Source organism: Nyctereutes procyonoides, unplaced genomic scaffold (assembly GCF_905146905.1).
Source record: "Nyctereutes procyonoides isolate TBG_1078 unplaced genomic scaffold, NYPRO_anot_genome, whole genome shotgun sequence".
Classification (NCBI taxonomy): domain Eukaryota; kingdom Metazoa; phylum Chordata; class Mammalia; order Carnivora; family Canidae; genus Nyctereutes; species Nyctereutes procyonoides.
This window is the reverse complement of record NW_026575125.1, coordinates 49,583,575-49,600,168: the sequence shown is the minus strand read 5'-3', so window position 1 is coordinate 49,600,168 and position 16,594 is coordinate 49,583,575. Positions and strand designations below refer to the sequence as shown.

Here is a 16,594-nt window from a genome sequence, read left to right as displayed (position 1 = left end):
AGTCGCAGACTGGTCTGAAGACATGCAGATGCCCTCTGTGCTTATTCAGAAGTTGCCTACTGAAGGCTGGTCCACAGCTCCCACTCCTCAGGCCACTGAATGGGTAGGAACAATCACAGAGTGGTCTTAAGTTGCTCTTCCACAAAGGCAAACAAAATGGAATTAAGGCTGACAGAAAATAAAGTTTCTTAAAAAATGATACAGTGGATTATATTTTTTTGAATAAAATAGAAATCTATCAGTCTGCGTTAAGACATTTAAAAAGGGGATGCCTGGGTGGCTCAGGGGTTGAGCATCTGCCTTTGGCTCAAGATGATCCAGGATCAAGTCCCACATAGGGCTCCCTGCAGGGAGCCTGCTTCTCCCGCTGCCTAGGTCTCTGCCTCTCTCCCTAGGTCTCTCATGAATAAATAAATAAAATCTTAAAAAACATTTAAAAATATGAACAATAAGTGGGGGAGAAGAAAATGTTCCACCTAACAACCACCAATTAATAAATGAAGTGGGAATGATGGAAATTAAAAAAAATCAACATTTAGCAATCATCATGGTAAAAAATGGATTCAGGCAAGACTCCTCAACGGGTGCTACAACTAGGAAGTTTAATGAGGTTTAGAAGTTTAGAAGGTTTATGAGGTTTAGAAGTTTAATGAGGAAAGAAAATCCAGCCTCATATTATCTTCCACAATGTATTTCAGAATTACTTATTAATTACTAAGGTTGCCACCTTAACCTTAACCAGTAAGGGGCAAATTGACATTGTGTGCCTGTTGGTACAATGCGTCAAGAAAAACAACAATTTTGTTGCAGATCTTCCAAAAATGCATAGGCTGAATCTAATCATTAGAAACAGACCAGAGCTGAGGTTCATGCTACAGAGTAATTAGCTTGTGCTCTTCAGAAATGTCAAGGTCATGAGAGAGAAGGAGAGAATGAGAAACTATTTCTGTTTGTAGGAGATGAAAGAGACAACTCAATGCAATTTAGGATTCTGAACTTAGGAAGGGCTGTATTAGGACAGTCGGTGAGATCTGACTGGGGTCTGTAGATTAGATGGTAGAATTGCATCATTGTTAATTTTCTAATTTTGACGGTTCAGCTATGGTCCTGTAGGAAAATATCCTTGTTTCTAGGAAATACACTGAGGTATTAAGGGGCAACAGAGCAAGATGTCTGTAAATTAATCTCAAATGGTTTAGAAAGAAACACAAAGAGAATGATAAAGCAATGTGGTGAAATGTTGATACGGAAGCTGGGTGAAGGGTGTACACAGTTCTTTGTGCTTATCTGCATCTTTTCTGTAAGTTGAAACTATTTCGCAATCAAAACTTAAACAATGTTAATACAAATCAACGGGGGAGGAAAGCCAAGGTGATCTCATAGCACACTACTGTAAGTCTAGCCAGAATGAGGCTGCTGACCTCTACATGGATCAGACCTCACTGGAACATGAGAATTGGCTCCTGGAGGGTGAGGGGCCTGTATCAGATGAGGAACAGCTGAGGGGTCTAGGGATGTCCGACCAGAAGAAAAAGCCAGGAGGACAGGAAGGAGGCTGACTTCTGTCTTCAGTTCTCCACAGGGCATCTGGGACAGGGAGAGCAGATTACTACAGGGAGACAAATTTCTGTTCAGTTTGAGGAAGGGCTTTTTACCAGAGGGCAAAAAAGATGGATTGAGCTATCTTGCGAGTTCCCTGTCATAGGATATGCTCTGACAGAGACTGGACAACCCATTCTCATCAAGTGAGGTCATCAAGCCAGTTTATGAGTCTGATCAACTCTGGGCCCAATAGTGACTCAGGTCCACCTTCTGATGAAGAGTCCATGGTTCTGTTATCTTCAGGTAGTGGGAATTTGAGCACTTCTGGAATGAAATGCAACCTGTGTTGGACTCGGATGAACATTTCCTTCTGTTCACACGGGGCATGAGTCATATTGCTCTCATGTGGACTCTTTCAATATATAACATCCTTAGCACCTTGGAAAATTTATTTGTCCCCCAGAAATGAGCTGGTTACCGCAGTAAAAGTCAAAACGCTTTAATTTTAGAAAGTGTCATTTAAACAACATGAAAATGGGGCCTGAGAAAACAAACAAAAGCTCAGGAGGAAGTCTGGCAAGAATTTAAATATTCAGTGTCTCCGGACCATGCATCCTTTGCAGGTTGTTGTCAGCTTGCTTGCTCATATTCCATGTTCCAGGACTTCTCACTCTTCATTAAAAAGTGAACCCTTCTTTCTATCTAATGCTTCCACCAGCTCACTATACAGAATATTCATCTGGGAAAGAGAACAGCAAATAGATTTCTTGATAAAAAAGGAAATGTGGCACAGTATCCCAGATTCTTAAGGAAGAGGGACCCTCATTGCACTAGGTCCATTTACTAGGACAGGCAGCTATTATAAGGGAGCAGGAGCTTAAAACGTAAAATATCCTTTGCTCTTATTTGGTGGCAAGACTCCCCCCACCCCCCACTAAGCATCTCCTGGTTAGCCAGTGGCCCAGAAGTCTGCAACTCAGACTACTTCCTGGAGAAAATACCTTCATAAACTTAAGTCACTGTTTGCACAGTATCTAGTCCTTCCCTACTTGCACTGGCATTGATAGTGATGCATCTTTCCAGAGCTCTATCTTGGCATTCTTCTTAGATTCCATTTGATATTCCTAGGCTCCCCCCTGTTCACCATCCTTCCTAGTTTTCACTCTAGGGCATTACTGTATACAGTCCTCTAAGTCTTGCAGTTCTATGGAATCACTGAGAGGAACAATGATCAGAATCATTTTCCAGCCAAGGAAGGAAGGACTGAGTTATAACTGGTTGCCCAGATAGAACCTCTCTTCCCCTCCGTGTCATAACATCCACCTGTAGCCCTTTCCCTTCCTCACCTGAGTTTCATAGCTTCTCTTGAGGGAGCCAAGGCGGTCAAGAAAACGCAATGCTAGGCCACACCATTTTTCTGCAGATACATACTTGTTCCTGCCATACATAAATATTCCAGTATTCCAGGACTTGATCATCAGCCAGAGAATCTCTGTTTTTGGGTAGCCTTTCTGAAATCCAAGAACAGTGGGTTTATAGTTATTACTGTCACAGTCCTTGTAGCACTGACTATATTACTGCTGTGTCCCATTATTATTAAACAAACAATGGGTACTCTGCTAACACCAGGGAAGGAGCCAGAGCTCCTTGAGAGTAGGAGGAGAGCATCTTGAAGGTTTGTCAGCTGTAGAATGCTCCAGAGCAAGACCTCATGAAGTGATATTTAAACTGAAAAAGCACTGAGGCCCGCCTGGACTGAGTATTGGTCTCCCTGACATAGGAGAAAACCCTGTATCATGTTTGGGGCTCCCCTTAGTGCTGTCCTCAGTCAATTATCTCCCCAGTATCTATCTCTACTTCTCAGAGAAGCTTGTCAAGAAGTAGTTTTTATTGAATCTGTTCATTTCCTTGACTTCAATCAGTGTGTATTTAGAATAGAAATTATATTCGTCTTTAGGTGTTACATATATCATTATTTTAAGGAATTGGCTCACACAATTGTGGGGGCTGGCAAGTTGGAAATCTGTAGGGGAGGCTAGCAGGCTGTATATTCAGGTAAGAGTTGATGTTGTAATCTTGAGTCTGAAATCTGTAGGGCAAGCCAGCAGCCTGGAGACTCCGGCAGGATTTTAATGTTACAGTCTTGAGGCAGAATTCCTTCTCCGGGAAATCTCAGTTTTTGCTATTAAGGCGAAAACTGATTTTGGAGGGTAATTGGTTTTATTTAAAGTCAACCAATTGTAATTTAAACAAAATATTAGTCTTTCGTGTTGACAGTTTGTACTTAGCTATGAACAAAAGGGCCCATTTCTAAGATGGTCCCTTCACCTAAGCATAGTATTTAACATGGCTGATCATAAGATTTTGCAATAATGAAAGGGATTAGTCTGAGGGGCTACTTTCCAAGTTCTTATATAGGAGATGGACCACAAAGGCAGCATTCATGTGCTCAATCCAGGTTAAAGCCCTTCATCTGTACAACAGGCCCCAGAAGGGGGAAATATGATAGAAGACTTGGGCTGCAGTTTCTTGGGAGTGTCAATGACATCTCAGCTGAAATTCTTTTACTCATTTGGGTCTATGGAAATCACTGCATTAAACACTCTGAGAATGAGGGTGCTAAGAGGGACAAAGCTCTTATACTAAAGGACACGTAGTTGCCTTTGGGGAGACAAGGCATCCAATGTACAAAGAGGACCACACAAGGTATGTGATTAAGGGCTAGTCAGAGTGACAGAGGCATTAGGTACTCTAATTCAGTTTTTAAAAAATGAGCATTAGACTGGTGCAGTCAGAGGAAGTCTAGTCTCTGCTTGAAATGCCATCCCTGTCCCTGTCTACTTGGTAAACATCTACATTTTCTTCAAATTCTCAAGCAGAGTTAGGTACTCCTTTCTCTCTGCTCCCATAGCAAGCTTTATGTTCCTCTAATACAACTTCTATCACACTGCTTTGACAGTGTTTACATACTTACCTCCTCTGCCAGATGGTTGAATTTATGTCATCAATGCATGAATGAAAGAATGAGCAAATGAATCAACAACCAAAGTCTCCCTCCTCCATGAGACATTCTCTGCCCCCCTCCACCATTTATTATCCACACCACTTTGTTCCTATGGCCCTTTTTCATAGCACTACCATAGCACTTTATAATATCGTATTGTCTGTCTCCTCCACTAGGGCAGGGAGTTCCTTGAAGGTACCATGGCATCTATCTTTGTATAGTCACAGCTTGGCACAGTGTCTGACAGTGTTGTGATTTCTTTTTTTTTTTTTTATTTATTTATGATAGTCACAGAGAGAGAGAGAGGCAGAGACACAGGCAGAGGGAGAAGCAGGCTCCATGCACCGGGAGCCCAACGTGGGATTCGATCCCGGGTCTCCAGGATCACGCCCTGGGCCAAAGGCAGGCGCCAAACCACTGCGCCACCCAGGGATCCCCAGTGTTGTGATTTCAACCAAATGGATGAACAAATGACTGAACAAACAAACATGGCCTTAGGGTAGATGAGTAGGATTCAGATATACAGAGAGTATATGAAATCTCCACAGAAGGCAAATGCAAGAGAAGCAGATTGGTGCTTGTCAAGGACAAGGGCAGAGAGAAATCATACTAAGAACCACTGAACTGTAGACTTTAAAATTGTGGGTTTTATGCTATATGAATTATATCTCAATACAAATTTTATATATATAAATCTTTTATATATATATATATATATATATATATATATATATATATATATATAGAGAGAGAGAGAGAGAGAGAGAGAGAGAGGAGGGATTCCATGTGGGCAGAACAGAACAAATAAAGACCTGGACTGTGCTTGAGGTTGTGCATGTCTTGGGGGATTGGAGTGGGGGCTAATACTTGTTTGGCCTAAGCAGGCAGTTTATGTAGGGAAATTAGTGGGAAATAGGACCAGAAATGTAGGATAGGGCTACCTAAGTATTTCCTAAGTGCTTTTCCTCAGAACATTAGTGTCATGAAAAACAGATGGTCAGTAACAACAGGGTTCTTTAGTCAAATATGTCTCGGACATGCTGCATTCTACATATATCCTCTTGGAGCAGTTTGATGCACAATAGTTCATTAAGTGTTTTAGAAAGTTTTAAAGAAAAGAAGTCATGTGACTGTGCTTCGTCCAGGGTATGTAGATCATTTGGAAGATAGGTAGGCTGTTGCAGATATGGACTAGAACTTAGGTAATACTTGAAATGTATCAATTCACTTGAAAGACAGAATTATAGAGAACAGAAGAGTGGAGAATAATGGAAATGTTCACAGTTGGGTGGTATGAGTGAAAAGATAACACAGAAGAGCAATGTGAAAATAAAGGACAAAGAATTTCAGTGAAGAAGCAGTGGTCAATAATGAAGGCCAGGGTAAAGAAAGAAGCCATTAGGTTTGTCTAGCAGTTGGTAATGGTAACTCATAACACTGCTGAATACAGTGTGGCTAACAAGGCAGAGAGTGAGGGAAAGAGTGGATCGAGATAAGAACAGACAGGGAAGCAGAGCCTTGTAGGCCACATTCAAAATTTTGGTCTTTTTTAAAAAAAGATTTTATGTATTTATTCATGAGAGACACACAGAGAGAGGCGGAGACATAGAGGGAGAAGCAGGCTCCCCACGGGAAGCGGGACTCAATCCCAGGACCCTGGGATCACGACCTGAGCCAAAGGCAGATGTTCAACCACCGAGCCATCCAGGTGCCCCTGGAATTTTGGTCTTTAAGAGCAATGGGAAACTACAGAAGATTAAGCGGGGTTACAGTTTTGAAAATTTAAAACATCATTCTGGTCACTGGATGGAGAAAAGTATGTAAGAAAGCAAGAGATGAAAGGAGATCAGCTTAATGTTTCCTGCAGTAGCTGAGGTAAAGATGATAACTTGAACTAGTTTGGTGATGGTGGAAGATGGGAAGAGGTGAATGAATCTGAGATATTTAGGAGTCAGAATTGACAGGATTTCGTTATATACTAGAAATCGGGGATGATTCTTAGATGTCTGGCTTGAGCAACTGGAAGAATGATGGTGCCATTCAATGAACTAGGAAACACCACAGGAGTTTTATTTTCCTTTGTATTAGCTGCCCTCATGTCCAGCATTGCTGGGGAGAATCAATCTTTAACAAAGTAATGCATCAGTGCAGTACTCACCCCAAAGTGACACAGACTGGCCTAGGTGAAATACAAGTCAATGATGGTAAACAGAGGTATCGGCTCTTTCTGGGGCTCATAATTGAAGCTAGCTTCTTCTGTTCTCAACAATATTAATAAATACAGTAGTCATATCTCTAACAAAACTGTAGGTGTTAGGAGCACAAATGCCTGTCTTTTTAGGTTCCCTCCTCAGGGTTCCTGAAGTGATTATTGTGTACATCAGTTTTATTGAGATATAATTCATGTGCCATACAATTTACCTATTTAAAGTGCATGATTCAATGGTTTTTAGCATATTCACAGAGTTCTGTAATCATCGCCACAATTAATTTTAGAACACTTTTATCCCCTTTAGAGGGAATCCCATACCCATTAGTCAGTTCCCATATCTCCTAAAACTCCCCCTACACCCCTGGGCAACCACTAATCTAATTTCTCTCTCTTATGGACTGGCCTATTCTGGACATTTCAGATAAACAGAGTCACACAGTATGTAGTCCTTTATAACCAGTGTCTTTCACTTAGCGTAATGCTTTCAAGATCCATCCATGTTGTAGCATGTGCCAGTAATTCACTCCTTTTTGTGGCAAAGTCTGTTCCCCTCATGTGAAGCTTCTTATGTTAATCTCAGGACACAGCCTCTCTTCTTATAGACTGCCCTTACCTGGGGGAAGAATCTCTGAGCTCCTGCTACAGAGCTTTGAGGAGGGGGACAGTGGACCCCTTTCTACTGAGTGATATACCTGCTCTTAGAGCAGAGTATTGGGTAAGGTGGTAGTCTCTGGTGTTTGGCTTGCCTCTTTGGGTGGGAAACCTCTGCCCTAAGAGTTAGCTGGGGCAAGGGCCCCAGTGGTCTGACTTGCCTGAGGTAGATCCTTTGCCCTATAAGTGGGGCTGGGAAAAGGAAGGGAGGCCTCACTCTTTTGGCCATACTTGCCAAAAATTTAGCCTCTGTACCTTGGAGCTGAAGGTGGGATAATAAGTGCTGGCAGCCTGCTGTTCTTTGTGGGACATCATATTCTTTGACTGGGAGGCTTAGGGGAGTGGGAGTATTATTTCCTTGGCCAGTTTCCTGGAGTGGAGCTTCCATCATGCTGAGCTGGGGGTGGGGCAGGGAGCGAGTGGGTCATGGCTCAAGTAGCACCAACTCTCAAGGTTCTTACTAAGATTTAACAGATTTTCTTGAATAGATCTTTTTTCATTTTCTATATGTTCTTAAAATAATTTCCAAAGACTTTAAATAGTTGTTTTTCTTTCTTTTTCTTTTTTTGAAGATTATTTATTTTTGTTTGAGAGAGAGAAACAGAGAGAGTGAGCAGGCGAGGGGAGGGGCAAAGGGAGAGAATCCTCAAGCAGTCTTCCTGCTTAGTAAGGAGCCTGACCTGGGGCTCAAGCTCATGACCCTGAGATCATGACCTGAGTCAAAATCAAGAGTCAGATTTAACCAACAGAGCCACCCAGGCTCCCCTAGTTGTTTTTTTCTATAATTTCCTCAGGAACATGTCCATTCAGATTCTCATACTGCCATTACAGAGGTGGAAATCTCTAGAAACCTCCTTCTAAGGAAACTGAGGCCAAGAGATTCAGTGTCATCTGCCCAGGACCACATCGTGTGTTTGTGGCACAGATGAGAATAGAAGCCAGGGGCACTCTCTCCTGACTGAGTATTCCTTTGACTGGTTACCTTCTATATTTTTCATATTTTCCCAAGCACACCCTCTAATTTAGTGAAAACCTCTCCATTTTCATCTGATGTTAACAATAACAACAAAAATTTTCGTTTACATAGATTTCCTTGATTAATTCTGTGATTGAACAACTTTTGTATGTGTTTATTAGCCAACTGAAAGTCTTTTGTAGCTTACCTAGTCATAGTTTTGTCCTTTTTCTGGGTCTGGTAATCTTTTTCTTACTGATTTTTAATTTAAAAATGGACACATAGATCAATGGAGCAGAACAGGGACCCCAGAAATAAAGCCACGATTATATGGTCAACTAACCTATGACAAAGGAGGTAAGAATATACAATGGGGAAAAAAGTATTTTCAATAAACAGTGCTGGGAAAACTGGACAGCCACATATAGAATAATGAAACTGGACCAGTGTTTAACACCATACACAAAATTAAATTCAAAATGGATTAAAGACCTAAATGTGAGACCTAAAATCATAAAAATCCTGGAAGAGGGGCACCTGGGTGGCTCAGTTGGTTAAGTGTCTGCCTTTGGCTCAGGTCATGATCCCAGAGAGCTGGGATCGAGCCACATATTGGGCTCTGTGTTCAGCAGAGAGTCTGCTTCTCCTCTCTTTCTGCCCCTCCTGCCCACTTGTGCTTGTTCTCTCTCTCAAATAAATAAATTATTTAAAAAAATATCCTAGAAGAGAACACAGACAGTACTTTCTCTGACATCAGCCATAGCAACATTTTTCTAGATGTTTCCTAAGGTCAGGGAAACAAAAGCAAAAATAAACTATTGGGACTACATTAAAATAAAAAGCTTTTGCACAGCATGGAAGCCATCAACAAAATAAAAAGACAACCTGATGAATGGGGTAAGTTATCTGCAAATGGTATATCTGATAAGGTGTTAATATCCAAAATATATAAAAAATATACATAACTCAACCCCTAAAAAACAATCTGTTTTAAAAATGGACAGAGGGGCAGCCCGGGTGGTTCAGAGGTTTAGCGCCGCCTTCGGCCCAGGTCGTGGTCCTGGAGACCCGGGATCAAGTCCCACGTCAGGCACCCTGCATGGAGTCCGCTTCTCCCTCTGCCTGTGTCTCTACCTCTCTCTCTCTCATGAACAAATAAATGAAATTTTTAAAAAATGCTTTAAAAATGGACAGAGGACCTGAGTAGATATTTTCCAAAGAAGACATACAGATGGTCAACAGACACATGAAAAGATGTTCAACATCACTCATCATGAGGGAAATGCAAATCAAAACTACAAAGAGATATCACCTTTTAGCAGTTGGAATGGCTAAAATAAAAATGACAAGAAATAATAAGTGTAGGTGAGGATGTGGAGAAAAAGGAACCCTTATGCATCAGTGGGAATACAAACTGGTGCAGCCACTGTGGAAAACAGTATAGAGGTCCCTCAAAAAATTAAAAATGGAAATACCATATGATCCAATAATTCCACAATTGGGTATTTACCCAAAGAAAACAAAAACACTAATTCAAAAAGATATATGCACCTCTATGCTTACTGCATCATGATAGCCAAGATATGAAAGCAACTTATGTGTCTGCTGACAAATGGATAAGGAAAGTGGTGTGTATGTGTGTACACACACACACACACACACACACACACACACATTTCTCAGCCATAAAAAAAGTGTTAGAGTGTGCTACCTGAGACAACATGGATGGATGGACCTGGAAAGTATTATACTAAGTGACATAAATCAGACTGAGAAAGACAAATACCATATGATTATACTCATAAATAAAAAAAATCCAAACAACAAATGAATAAACAAACAAAAAGCAGGATCAGACTTATAGATATAGACAATGAATGATTGCTAAAGTGGAGGCAAATAGGGGTTGGGCAAAATGGATAAAGAGGAGAAAGAGATACAGGCTTCCAGTTATGGAAGTCACAGGAATAAAAGGCATAGCATAAGGAAAACAGTAAATGATGTTGTAATAGTGATGTAATGGGACAGATGGTAGCTACACTTTTTCTGAACATAATATAATATATAAACTTGTCAAATCATTAAGTTGTACATCTGAAACTAATGTAACATTGTGTGTCAACTATACTCAAATAAAAAACAAATAAAAATTAAAATGCTCCAAATATTTTATCCAAGTCTGTGGCTTATTTTAAAGCTTTCTGTGTTATCTTGGGTCATTTATTAATTTATGTAACTGAGGGGTGCCTAGGTGGCTCAGTTGGTTAAGTGTCTGCCTTACGGTCCTGGGATCAAGCCCCACATTGGGCTCCCTGCTCAGTGGGGAGCCTAAGTCTCTTTCTCCCTCTGCTGTTTCCCTTGTTTGTGCTTACTCTCTCTCTCTCTGTCAAATAAATAAATAAAATATTTAATAAAATTTATGTAACTTTTTTCTGTATCAGCTTCTGGATAGGTCCTTTCCAACTCATAATTAAAAAAAACTATTTTTCTATATTTTCTCCTAATATCTTTATAGTTTTGATTTTATGTTGTTTTATTTTTTAAATATTTATTTATTCATTTGAGAGAGAGAGCATGAGAGTGGGGGAAGGGACAGAGGAAGAGGGAATGAGAGCATCCCAAGTAGATATGGGGGTTAATCCCATGATACTGAGACCACAACCCGAGCTGAAATCAAGAGTCAGATCCCAACAGACTGAGCCACCCAGGTGCCCCACAATATTTTTAAAAATGATTTATTTATTGATTTGGGAGGGAGAGAGAGAGAAATCATGAATGCTGGGGTAGGGGCAGAGAGCGAAGTCTCAAGCTGACTCCCCACTGAGTATAGTGCCTCAATTGGGGCTCAATCCCAGGACCCCAAGACCATGTCCTGAGCCGAAATCAAAAGTCAGCGGCCTAAATGACTGAGCCACCCAGGTGCCCATCCTGTTTAGCTCTTTAATCCATCTGGATATTCTTTCTTTCTTTTGGTCTTTATTTTTGTGCATGGTATGAGGTAAAAAACAGTATGAATACTTACCACTTATATACTACTTATTATGTGCTAAACACCTAAGTACTCACACATATTATTTAATATTACTAATAACACTGTAAAGTAGGTACTATTATTATCTTTATTTTATAGATGAGGAGACAGAGGCACAGAGAGTTAGGTGTTATGACCAAGGTCATAGAGCTAATAAATGGTGTAGCCAGATTTTCAACAGGCAGTCTGGCTCCAAAGTTTGTGTTCAACCATTGTGTTATACCGTCTCTCAGTTTAAAGATAAGGATTTAGCTTTACTTTTTAATTTTTATTTATTTATGATAGTCACACACACACAGAGAGAGAGAGAGGCAGAGACACAGGCAGAGGGAGAAGCAGGCTCCATGCACCGGGAGCCCGATGTGGGATTCGATCCCGGGTCTCCAGGATCGCGCCCTGGGCCAAAGGCAGGCGCCAAACCGCTGCGCCACCCAGGGATCCCTAGCTTTACTTTTTAAATTGTCCTAATGTCATTTTTTAAATAGACCATCTTTCTCTCAATGATTTGATATACTTCCTTCATTGCATACTACATTCTCATACAATGTGGGTCTTTTTCTTGGCTCTATCCTCTTCTATTATTATTTGTGTTTTTGTTTAATGTCATACTTTCAAAATTAGTAACACTTTATAGTACTTATATTTGATCAGACAACTCTTTTTTTCAAAGATGCACTGGCGGTTATGGCTTATTTTCTTTGGGGGAAGAATTTTAGAATTGTCGAGTTTCATTTAAAAAAATCCTACTAAAAAATCCTACTAAGAAATCCTATGAGATTTTTATTTTGATTGAATTTAGGTAAACTGAGTCCTATTAATAAGCCTTCACATTCAGGAACATGGTATATATTCCATTTGTTGGAGACCTATGACATTTTTAGAGCAGAAAGGAAAGATCTGTAGAAAGACAGAGACTGAAAATAATGGAGAGCTGGTAATGTGCTTCAGGAGGTATAAGAAGATTGATCTCACAGTATAAGGCTGAGGGAATCTCTCTTCAGAAAAAGGTTAAGATGAGTAAATAAGTACAATGGCAGAATGTTATGGTTGAGACATGGGCCAGTGGGGGAACTTATACATGATGTCCTTAATCTTTTCAATTAAAAAGATATGATGAGACCATCTACTGGGGTCATCATAAAGCAGTTCTAAGTTTTTATGAAAGTAGGAAAGGCTTCTTATGAGAACAGAAAAGGCTTGAAGTAGCCATTTTACTTGAGTTTGCAAAAAACTTGATAGGAAAGAAAGGATTTCTGAGCAGTGATAAGAACCCATTTAAAGTTTAACATGAATTTGTATTGGACAGTTCTATGTTTTTCTCTAGTGATTCTGCTGATTAACAGAAGAACTGATGGTGGTGGATCACTAGGCTAGGAAAAAATGAAACAGCAGGTATGATCAAAGAAAAGAGAAAAGAAAGAAAGAAAGAAAGAAAGAAAGAAAGAAAGAAAGAAAGAAAGAAAGAAAGAAAAAAGGAAAAAAGGAATGTGGTTACACTGGACTAGAAGAGAATGGGAAGAGTTGAGTTATTTGAAGTCTATGTGAGAGCAAAGAATAGGTCTGGGGAAGTAAGATTATATTAACTAGAAAACCTGAGTTGACAATCTTAGAAGTGGAGCTTATATGCGGTACAGGCAGTGGCTGAAGAAGAACAAAACACTGAGAAGTGAAAAAAATTTAAAACAACCCTGGGGAAGTGGAAGAACTTGATAACATGGATGCCAAGGTCACTTAGGATAATAAACTGAAGTTAACCAAGGAAAGAAAAATTGGGCTCAGAATGTGCTAGTTCATGACAACACCGATAATGAAGAGACAGAAGACACAGATTTTAAGTGAAGAGAAGCAGCAGGAAGATGATGTGGAAAAAGTACAAAATGATAACAGGAAGCAAGGATTCAGGTAATTTAGTTCTTTTTTTTTTAAAGATTTTATTGATTTAACAGAGAGAGAGAGAGAGGGAGAGAGAGAACTAGCACAAGGAGGAGGAGCTGTGGTAGGAGAGGGAGAAGCAGGGAGCCTGACATGGGTCTCAATCCCAGGACCCTGAGATCATGACCTGAGCCGAAGGCAAACACTCAACCAAATGAACCACCCAGGCGCCTCTTATTTCCTTCTTTTGCTGAGAGAAAGGTAGTGGGAGAAAATGAGACTTCCACAAAAATGATTAGTGAGGCACATGTTGTTGCTTTTGTTCTAAGAGGAAGAAGGGAGAAGAGGTGAAGATTGATAATAAGGAGAATATTGCCTATAATTGTGTGGGAAAAACACTGTCTTTGGGGGAGGGTTGGATGAAGTTATAGAAAACCTTGGGAGTGAGGGTAAGGACTTAGAAAATGCAGAGCTATCAGAGATTTGGGGCGGGGGGTGGGGAAGGAGACTTGGGAAAAAGGAGTGATATAACAACGTTTGTGTTTTAGGGAGATACATTTAATAAGGATGAACAGGTATAACTGGAGAAGAGAAGAAAGAGTTAGAGACCACTTAGGAAACTAACTATAGAAATCCAGAAGAGACATGATATCCAAGCCTGGATCAAAGATATTTTTACATTAACCTCAATTCCAGCTACAAGGAGATGTGAAGCTTGGAAGAAGAAAGATTTAGATGAAGGAAAACCCAAGGACCATTGTACTATGAAGAAAGCGCACCAGGTTCAATTTTCAGCTTTGCTGTTACAGAGTTGCATGAGTTTGTGTAATCTTTAATCTTTCAAGGCCTCAGTTTACAAAATAATAAAATTGAAATAGATGCCCTTAAAGATCATTAATTTCAGGTCTAAATTCTATCAGTCAAAAAATGAGTCTTTACCCTTCATTTCCTTTAGATACTAAGTCTTGCTTATAAGCTATCAAGATTGGCAAAAGTAATAATTCTGTCAATTGAACTAGAAGACCAAACATGAAAAGATGATATTAACAAACGAGTAAGCAGTATTTCTCAAATTTTACAGTGCATATAAGTCATTTGAGGATATTGTTAAAATGGAGATTCTGATTCAGTTGGTCTGGGATGGAGCCTGAGATTCTACACTTCTTTTTTTTTTAATAAATTAATTTTTATTGGTGTTCAATTTACCAACATACAGAATAACACCCAGTGCTCATCCCATCAAGTGCCCCCCTCAGTGCCCGTCACCCATTCACCCCCACACCCTGCCCTCCTCCCCCTCCACCACCCCTAGTTCGTTTCCCAGAATTAGGAGTCTTTATGTTCTGTGTCCCTTTCTGATATTTCCCACACATTTCTTCTCCCTTCCCCTCTATTCCCTTTCACTATTATTCATATTCCCCAAATGAATGAGAACATACACTGTTCGTCTTTCTCCGATTGACATATTTCACTCAGCATAATACCCTCCAGTTCCATCCACGTTGAAGCAAATGGTGGGTATTTGTCGTTTCTAATGGCTGAGTAATATTCCATTGTATACATAAACCACATCTTCTTTATCCATTCATCTTTCGATGGACACCGAGGCTCCTTCCACAGTTTGGCTATTGTGGACATTGCTGCTAGAAACATCGGGGTGCAGGTGTCCCGGCGTTTCATTGCATCTGAATCTTTGGGGTAAATCCCTAACAGTGCAATTGCTGGGTCATAGGGCAGGTCTATTTTTAACTCTTTGAGGAACCTCCACACAGTTTTCCAGAGTGGCTGCACCAGTTCACATTCCCACCAACAGTGTAAGAGGGTTCCCTTTTCTCCACATCCTCTCCAACATTTGTTGTTTTCTGCCTTGTTAATTTTCCCCATTCTCACTGGTGTGAGGTGGTATCTCATTGTGGTTTTGATTTGTATTTCCCTGATGGCAAGTGATGCAGAGCATTTTCTCATGTGCATGTTGGCCATGTCTATGTCTTCCTCTGTGAGATTTCTCTTCATGTCCTTTGCCCATTTCATGATTGGATTGTTTGTTTCTTTGCTGTTGAGTTTAATAAGTTCTTTATAGATTTTGGAAACTAGCCCTTTATCTGATATGTTATTTGCAAATAACTTCTCCCATTCTGTAGGTTGTCTTTTAGTTTTGTGGACTGTATCCTTTGCTGTGCAAAAGCTTCTTATCTTGATGAAGTCCCAATAGTTCATTTTTGCTTTTATTTCTTTTGCTTTCGTGGATGTATCTTGCAAGAAGTTACTGTGGCCAAGTTCAAAAAGGGTGTTGCCTGTGTTCTCCTCTAGGATTTTGATGGAATCTTGTCTCACATTTAGATCTTTCATCCATTTTGAGTTTATCTCTGTGTATGGTGCAAGAGAGTGGTCTAGTTTCATTCTTCTGCATGTGGATGTCCAATGTTCCCAGCACCATTTATTGAAGAGACTGTCTTTCTTCCAGTGGATAGTCTTTCCTCCTTTGTCGAATATTAGTTGACCATAAAGTTCAGGGTCCACTTCTGGGTTCTCTATTCTGTTCCATTGATCTACGTGTCTGTTTTTGTGCCAGTACCACACTGTCTTGATGACCACAGCTTTGTAGTACAATCTGAAATCTGGCATTGTGATGCCCCCAGCTATGGTTTTCTTTTTTAAAATTCCCCTGGCTATTCGGGGTCTTTTCTGATTCCACACAAATCTTAAAATAATTTGTTCTAACTCTATGAAGAAAGTCCATGGTGTTTTGATAGGGATTGGATTAAATGTGTAAATTGTTCTGGGTAACATTGACATTTTCACAATATTAATTCTGCCAATCCATGAGCATGGAATATGTTTCCATCTCTTTGTGTCTTCCTCAATTTCTTTCAGAAGTGTTCTATAGTTTTTAGGGTAGAGATCCTTTACCTCTTTGGTTAGGTTTATTCCTAGGTATCTTATGCTTTTGGGTGCAATTGTAAATGGGATTGACTCCTTAATTTCTCTTTCTTCAGTCTCATTGTTAGTGTATAGAAATGCCATTGATTTCTGGGCATTGATTTTGTATCCTGCCACGCTACCAAATTGCTGTATGAGTTCTAGCAATCTTGGGGTGGAGGCTTTTGGGTTTTCTATGTAGAGTATCACGTCATCAGCGAAGAGGGAGAGTTTGACTTCTTTTTTGCCAATTTGAATGCCTTTAATGTCTTTTTGTTGTCTGATTGCTGAGGCTAGGACTTCCAATACTATGTTGAATAGCAGTGGTGAGAGTGGACATCCCTGTCTTGTTCCTGATCTTAGGGGAAAGGCTCCCAGTGCTTCCCCATTGAGAATGATATTTGCTGT

General features: G+C 40.1%; 1 protein-coding gene across 1 annotated transcript in view; it reads right to left on the bottom strand.

Moving 5' to 3' along the window:
- Positions 1-2,209: 2,209 nt before the first annotated feature.
- Positions 2,210-16,594, bottom strand: part of TEX11 (testis expressed 11) — a 360,742-nt gene continuing 346,357 nt past the window's right edge. Inside the window, exons 28-29 of the mRNA XM_055338036.1 lie at positions 2,889-3,053; positions 2,210-2,281 (exon numbers count right to left, since the gene is read on the bottom strand). Of these exons, the coding sequence (XP_055194011.1) occupies positions 2,210-2,281; positions 2,889-3,053 (237 nt within the window). The remainder of the gene's footprint in view (positions 2,282-2,888; positions 3,054-16,594) is intronic.